This window comes from Odocoileus virginianus, chromosome 17, assembly GCF_023699985.2.
Source record: "Odocoileus virginianus isolate 20LAN1187 ecotype Illinois chromosome 17, Ovbor_1.2, whole genome shotgun sequence".
Lineage (NCBI taxonomy): Eukaryota > Metazoa > Chordata > Mammalia > Artiodactyla > Cervidae > Odocoileus > Odocoileus virginianus.
In genome coordinates, this window is record NC_069690.1 from 39471405 (window position 1) to 39479365 (window position 7961).

The window sequence follows — 7961 nt, forward strand, 5'->3', positions numbered from 1 at the left end:
TGAACTGAATATATTTGGTGACACCTCAAGAAGCCAAATGACATAAAATTGGTATTCTGGGACACCTATACCATTAAGTTGCATGCTTGAGGACTTCAGGGAATAGTGTCTAAATACTGATATATTCTTTTAATCATATATTTTGACTACAGATAGACAAGGAAAACCACCTTTTAAAGGCTACTGCCAAAAGCACAATAATAAAGAAAAACCGCAGCACTATGCCACATTTATTGACATTTTGAAAAATCCCAGTACCCCAATATCAATAACAGATACCAAAGAAAAGAAAGCTCCAACAATGACTTCATCACTGAAGAATGAAAAATTTTATTAAATCCAAAAGCCGATGAGTTGTTGAAACATTTCAGAAGATATTTATAGTAAAGTATTACACATTTCTTTCCACACTGTAGGACTTCTGTTGATATACAGATCTATGAAATATTTTTGGTTTTTTATTATAAATCAATTTCCACATTAGGGAAATTATGTAGCCCTTGTGACATGAGGTGGTAGGCTGGGTTATGGATACTGGTGCTTAGAAGTTTGTTGGGACTCTAATTGGCTAATTTTGAAGTGCCATGGTCTTAGGATTTCCATCAGAAGGTTTTTAACAGATGGGTTGGCAGCAGGTGGGCTCACAGATGGGCTCAGTGCAGGTGGGCTGGCAGCAGCAGGCTGGGCGGCAGCAGGACTGCCCACAGTAGGATGGGCGGCAGCAGGAGGCCTGGGCATAGTGCAGCTGGCAGCAGGATGGGGATGTGCAGCTCACCACACAGCAGGGAGGCAGGCTGGTGCCCTCCACGCGGCAGTCAGGGCGGCACCATCTGGTGCGGCTGCTCACAGCTCCACTGCTGCCCACCTGGCCATAGCCAATGCTGCCACTAATGCCATAGCCGGTCCCACAGCCACTGGTCTGGAGGCAGGTTGGCTGGCAGCAGCTGGTCTGGATGGAGGTTGGCTGGCAGCAGCTGGTCTGACTGCAGGTTGATTGGCAGCAGCTGGAGCCACAGGTCCCAGCAGTGGAACAGATGGGAAATCCACAGAAGCTAGTAGAACAGCAAGCCATGGTGTCAGGGGTTAGGCTGAGAGCTGGGATGCTTGGAGAAGTTTCTGAGTTAGGTCTGCTTGTTCCACTCAGGCCTTTTATAGACTTTGGCCACTTCCTGTTTTTGTGATGGACAGCATTTTTATCTTATTACTGTTTTAAACAATCTTTTCCAGAGCCCTCTCATTGTTGAAACAATGAGTTATTTTAAATATACCTCCAAATTGGATTTTCCTTATTGCTCAGCTACTGCTCACCAAATGTGTTTGTCTTTGGTAGAAATACTGATGTTTTGTTTTCAAGTAATGCTGTAATTTCTCTTCAAGTCTCAGCCTTTGTTTTGCGCTTATGATCACATCACTGTCACTCATAAGACAATGTGACTATGGGATCATAGTCTCCAAACCTTCAGTCTCCAGAATAAAGTTATTAACCATTTATTGTCCTTCATCTAAGCCTTCATACTTTTTTTAGGTAATTGAAATTACAGTTTCTCCAAGCAGTCAGATAGAAACTGATAAACTCCACATTCATAGGAATTCATAGATCTTTCCAGGATCTCTCCAATTTCTATGATTTCTTTTGAACTTCACACATTCAGACTTGATGAAACACTTATCACTGAGGCGAGTATGAAATCTGCATCCTAATTTACTGTATTTTGTAATTAATATTAATAGCACAGATTTAAAAGAAGGACTAAAATTCATACCCAGTAATTAGGGAAAAAAGTCACAAAAATTTTATGTGTAATTGACAATTTCTCTCTGAAGGATAAGAATCACTTCTCTATGGATTATCTGAACAGTATTTATTTCTCAAAGGTGGGATTCATTTTCAATTTATGACATTTTTTATTTAACTACAACTTGTTTCCTATGAAAGGATGATATTAGACTAAAGAGCATGACAATTGAATTTATGAAAGAGAACCAATAAAAGAAGAAGCAGAAGCTAGGAAACACTTTTTTTGGATCACAGTCTTTTTTTTTTTCCATTTATTTTTATTAGTTAGAGGCTAATTACTTTACAATATTGTAGTGGTTTTTGTCATACATTGACATGAATCAGCCATGGATTTACATGTATTCCCCATCCCGATCCCCCCTCCCACCTCCCTCTCGACCCGATTCCTCTGGGTCTTCCCAGTGCACCAGGCCCGAGCACTTGTCTCATGCATCCAGCCTGGGCTGGTGATGGATCACAGTCTTATAATGCAGATTAGAGTTGAACACTACTTAACGACTGAACAACAACAAGGAAGGGAATGGATGATCAAATGTCATTCAGTAGATACAAGTGAAAAGAGATTAAGAAAAATTTCAGCAAAACAAAGGTTAAAACAATTCTTGGTGGTTTCCAAATGTATGCGATTTTCCATTACAAGTTTGGAGTTATACAGGAGGAAATGAAAAAAGTGGTGGCCAAAAGCATACGTTATTGCTACTTGTGGTAGGTTTGTTCTTGCCTTCCAACCCTGAGTAGAAGCACATAGTTAGCTTTTATGACGTGGAGGTTTGGTTTGTACAGCGATAGAATTACAGTAAAGAGTGATTCATGGCAGTGTCAATAAAGATGTCCATGTCATGGTAACCATGACTGCAGGTATGAAGTTAAAGGACGGTTAGGGGAATCCCTGAATGTTAGAGATCAAAAACTTAATATATCATTTTGTCCAACCATTTAATTTTATAGGTTTGGAAACTGACATCATTCTTTTTATAAATAGCACATGTTTATTGAATACTATTATGCCTGGGGCACTGAAGGATTATGTAGAAGGGAAGACCCAATCTGCTGCCTCATATCTTACTCTAGCGCACAAATCGGCATAGTACCAATAAGCCAGAGTTGAACATAGGAACAGGATGTTCCTATGGAGATGCAGACCAGAGAACAGACTTGTGGACCCAGTGGGCAAAGGAGAGGTGTGGATAGATAGAGAGAGTAGCGTTGAAATGTATATATTACCATATGTAAAATAGATAGCCAGTGGGAATATGCTGTATATCACAGAGAGCTCAAACTGGGTGCTCTGGGACTGCCTAGAGAGGAGGGATGGGGTGGGAAGTGAGAAGGAGGTTAAAGAGGGGAGGACATACATGTGCCTGTGGCTGATTCATATTGATGTATGGCAGAAACCAACATAATATTGTAAAGAAATTATCCTCCAATTAAAAGTAAATAAATTTGAAGAAAGATTGATGTGTGAAACAGAAAAAAAGAAGGAAACATTCAGCCTCAAAGTTCTAAATTGGAATATTGACATTGTGGTGTGAAGCATTTCTAATTTCCTCTCAGCATCAGTTGATATTAGAATGCTATGGAATTTAGGAATGACTGCACTTTGGAGATGCTAGTAACTTGCTCCATTCACACAGCCAGTACACAGCCAGAAGAGCTGGGTATGAAACTTCTATTCCTCATTCCTAGATCAGTTCATTTTATTTTACACTGTGTTGCTTTCCAGGATCAATTAAAGTTAGTAAAACTCACTGTCTTCTCTGTTTTCTTCTAACATTTCTGTGTGGTTTTAAACACACAGCAAGTAAGTATAAATATTTAAAAATTGTTTAAAGTGTCTTCTGACCAGAAGAGTTTCCCGTAGATCTGCAATTTCTAATTATTTTATTCTTAGTCGTTTCTTGTTTCCTACATTCAGATTGGTTAATTCTCCACCTGGGTTTCTATGTCTGCCATATTCTTTGTGTCTTTTTTATTCCATGGTAATATCTCAGTTAACACTTACTGTGTATCACTTAGACCATGGCAATGGTCTCTTGATTGCTTCTGTATAGTCATTATTATGTCTAGACTTTGGCCCTTTGTTTTTATAAACATCTACCACAGAAATCATCCTTATGCCCAACTCCTGTCATGCCATTCCCCTGCCCTAAGGCTTTCAACAGTTCTTTGTGTTTGTTGAATAAATGGCATATTCCTTTGGCTAGTTCTAAAAGCACACCAGCTTTCCAAAATGATCTTCCATTATTACTCTATCTATAACCCATTCTAATCATCTCTGAACAGCTTCTTTATACCTTTGTCAATACTGTTTCCATTATTGAAAATGCCATCTTCCCTGAGATCTGGACTCCCAAATCTTAACTCATATGAAATATTAGCTTCTTTTTCAATCTTCCTTGTTTTCCCCAATTGATAGTAACTTCTCTCTTGACAGTGTGTTGTACATTTTCATATTCTAATTGTTGATTAATTACTGTGAGTTTGTTTCATCTCCTGGAAATTTCTTGAACAGGGTGACATTAACCCAACTTTAATACAGTCTATGGTTTGCAGACGGTAGGCAATCAGTCTATTTTTGTTAGGCTTACATTTAATACAAAAAAATAGAATGAATAAGTAAGACCAAAGTTGTGTTTGCTAGGCCAAAAAAGAGAAGTTTATTAGAAAACAAACATGCTGCAAGACTTAAGACCTAAGAAGGGAAGAAGGAAGTTGTTACTATTACTTGAGAACAGCCCAAGCCTCAATAGATGAGCCTGGATCTCCAGCTCCTAGCTGATGTGAGGCATTAAGGGCTCAGGGCGGGAGGTTTGTTAGGTAGAGAAAGGGGGTAGAACTTTTTCAGACGGTCGGTTGCTTGCTCGGCGCAGGCAGTGCACCGCTCAGCAGCAGGGGGAGGTCCTGCAGGTGCGGCAGGTGGTGCGGCAGGGGGCGGGCCGGCAGCAGGTGGGCCGGCAGCACGGGGACTGCACAGAGATGGGCTGGCAGCTCGTGGTGGCCCAGCAGCAGGGGCGGCACACCACGGCCTGGCAGGACGAGGGGCAGCAGGTGATGGGCCGGCAGCAGCCCTCCTGCAGGCTGCAGGGGTCGCAGCAGACTGGGCGGCGGCAGGGCTCGCAGATGGGGCGCGTGCAGCGGGGCACGCAGGTCACGGGCCGGCTCACGGTGGTCTGGCAGGACACGGGGCGGCAGCAGCAGGGGTCGCGGTAGAAGCAGGGCTGGAGGCAGCCTCCGCCACAGCTCAGGGAGGAGACGATGGGGCCGCAGCAGGAGCCGGTCATGGTGGTGTGTGGGCTGAGTGGGGTTGAGCTGGTGAGAGGAGTTGAGTGTTTTCAGGTGTGAGTGTCTTCCTCCTGCTCTGGGCCCTTTATATACCCAGGCCAGGAGATGATGAGGACTCTTGTTTATTGTTTGCTCAATTAAATAGAAATTTGTTTTGACTAATGGTTGCATTTTTGGTGACATACTCATAATCTCATTAAAGAACATCTGTTGCATTCCTAAATATGGATGTATTCATGCTGTTCATCATCAAAATCTAAATACTCTGGAACGTTGGAGGTGAAGCAGCTCTTGATGCTTATTTTGAGTAGATGGCATCTGACAAATCCTGGGCAAATGGTCCTGAAGGGGCTACAATTTTTAAAGACATTAGAGGCATAAGAGTTTCTAGAGCACTGACTAGATCCTACCCTTGACCCCCAAGAGCTTCCCTGAAAAAGCCTGCATGTGAATTAGACAGGTGTTAGACAGAGTCTTCGGTGTGGATTCCTTGGGAAAACGTTTGTGTTTCACTTGATATAGAGTTGGACTGCTGAGCACAGGAGAACTGATGCTTTTGAACTGTGGTGTTGGATGGCATTACCGAGTCAACAGACATGAGTTTGAGCAAGCTCCAGGAGATGGTGAAGTACAGGGAAACCTGGCATGCTGCAGTCCATGGGGTCACAGAGAATTGGACACAACCGAGCGACAGAACAGCATAGTGAAATGTACATGCCTTGAATATATTTGTATTGAAAAGGTGAAAGTTATTTTCATACACTGAGTATTAGAATAAAACACCCAAGACTGACATCTATTTTTTTTCTTTTCCAGCTCACTTAGTGGCAACTCTGATTTTTCTGGTTTTTCTTAATATTGGTTTTCCCTGAGGCGTGATATTTTTTATATTTGTCTTTCTTCTGTATGTGATATGGAATTGTGTAATAAATTTTTTTCTTACTATACCTTGACATGGTTGCTACAACTATGAAATACTAAGGCAGAGGTTTTTTTCCTACATAATAGATGTAGAAAACAAACTTGTTTGCCAGGGGGAAGTGAAGAAGGAATAAATTAGAAGATTGGGATTGACATAAACACACCTATATAAAACATAGATAACTCTATATAAAATAGATAACTCTATAAAATAGATAACTCTATATAAAATAGATAACTAATAAGGATCTACTGTAGAGCACAGGGAACCCTTCTCAATACTTTGTAATGACCTATATGAAAAAAGAATCTGAAAAAGAGTGGATAGTGCTTGCTTTGGTAGTACATATTCTAAAAAGCAAAGACTTCACTTTGTCGACCAAGGTCCATATAGTCAAAGCAATGATCTTTCCAGTAGTCATGTACAAATGTGAGAGCTGGACAATAAAGGAGGGGGGATTGGGATGGGGAATACATGTAAATCCATGGCTGATTCATGTCAATGAATGACAAAAACCACTACAGTATTGTAGAGTAGTTGGCCTCCAACTGGTGGAGATAAATGAAAAAAAATAATAAAATAAAAACAAACCAAAAAAAAAATAAATAAATAAAGAAGGCAGAGCTCCAAAGAATTGAGGCTTTCAAACTTTGGTGCTGGAGAAGACTCTTGAGAGTCCCTTAGAAAGCAAAGAGATCAAACCAGTCAGTCTTTTTTTTTTTTCCATTTATTTTTATTAGTTGGAGGCTAATTACTTTACATCATTACAGTAGTTTTTGTCATACATTGAAATGAATTAGCCATGGATTTACATGTATTCCCCATCCCAGTCCCCCCTCCCACCTCCCTCTCCACCCGATCAACCCTGAATACTCTTTGGAAGGACTGATGCTGATGCTGAAGCTTCAATATTTTAGCTACCCAATGCGAACACCTGACTTATTAGAAAAGACCTGATGCTGAGAATGATTGAAGGCAGAAGGAGAAGAGGGTGACAGAAGATGAGATGGTTGGATGGTATCACCAATTCTATGGACATGAACCTCAGCAAACTCTGGGAGATGGTGAGGGACAGGAAAGCCTGGCTTGCTACAGTCCATGGGGTCACGAAGAGTCAGACATGACTTGGTGACTAAACAAAAATATTCCATTGTATGTATGTACTACAGCTTCTTTATCCATTCATCTGTCAATGGACATCTAGGTTGCTTCCATGTCCTAGCTATTGTAAATAGTGCCTCAATGAACACTGTGATACATGTGTCTTTTTCAGTTATGGCTTCCTCAGGGTATTTGCCCAGTAGTGAGATTGTTGGGTCATATGGTAGTTTTATTCCTACTTTTTAAAGGAATCTTCATACTGTCTTCTGTAGTGGCTGTATCAATTTACATTCCCACCAATGGTGTGAGAGGGTTCCCTTTTCTCCAAACCCTCTTCAGCATTTATGTTTGTAGATTTTTTGATGATGGCCATTCTGACCGGTATGCACTCTCACCACTTTTATTCAACATTGTTTTAGAAGTCCTAGCCATGGCAAACAGAGAAAAACAAAAAAGAAATAAAAGAAATCCAAACTGGAAAAGAAGTAAAACTGTTGCTGTTTGTTGATGACATGATACTATACATAAAAAATCCTAAAGATGCCACCAGAACATTACTAGAGCTAATCAAGAGCTTGGTAAAGTTGCATGATACAAAATGAATACACAGAAATTTCTTCCATCCCCACACACTAACAATGAAAGATCAAAAGAGAAATTAAGGAAACAATCTCATTTACCATTGCAACTAAAAGAATAAAACCCTAGGAATTAACCTACCCCAGGAGGCAAAAGACCTGTACTCAGAAAACAATAAGACTCCAATGAATGAAAGTAAAGATGATACAAACAGGTGGAGAGATACACCATGTTCTTGGCTTGAAAGAAGTCATTGTGAAAATGACTGGTACTACCCAA

At 40.6% G+C, this 7961-nt stretch overlaps 2 protein-coding genes across 2 annotated transcripts; both read right to left on the reverse strand.

Moving 5' to 3' along the window:
* Positions 1-351: 351 nt before the first annotated feature.
* LOC139039122 (keratin, high-sulfur matrix protein, B2C) lies at positions 352-1107 on the reverse strand. Its single transcript, XM_070479441.1, has one exon. It carries the CDS (start codon positions 1070-1072, stop codon positions 614-616), a length of 459 nt encoding a protein of 152 aa, XP_070335542.1. The 5' UTR covers positions 1073-1107; the 3' UTR covers positions 352-613.
* Positions 1108-4426: 3319 nt separating this feature from the next.
* On the reverse strand, positions 4427-5125 carry LOC110141029 (keratin, high-sulfur matrix protein, IIIA3). Its single transcript, XM_070478426.1, has one exon. It carries the CDS (start codon positions 5077-5079, stop codon positions 4681-4683), a length of 399 nt encoding a protein of 132 aa, XP_070334527.1. The 5' UTR covers positions 5080-5125; the 3' UTR covers positions 4427-4680.
* Positions 5126-7961: the final 2836 nt, after the last annotated feature.

Bases quoted from the DNA above. Each gene is read 5' to 3' on its own strand.
- LOC139039122 (XM_070479441.1), bottom strand. From the start codon at position 1,072: ATGGCTTGCTGTTCTACTAGCTTCTGTGGATTTCCCATCTGTTCCACT.
- LOC110141029 (XM_070478426.1), bottom strand. From the start codon at position 5,079: ATGACCGGCTCCTGCTGCGGCCCCATCGTCTCCTCCCTGAGCTGTGGC.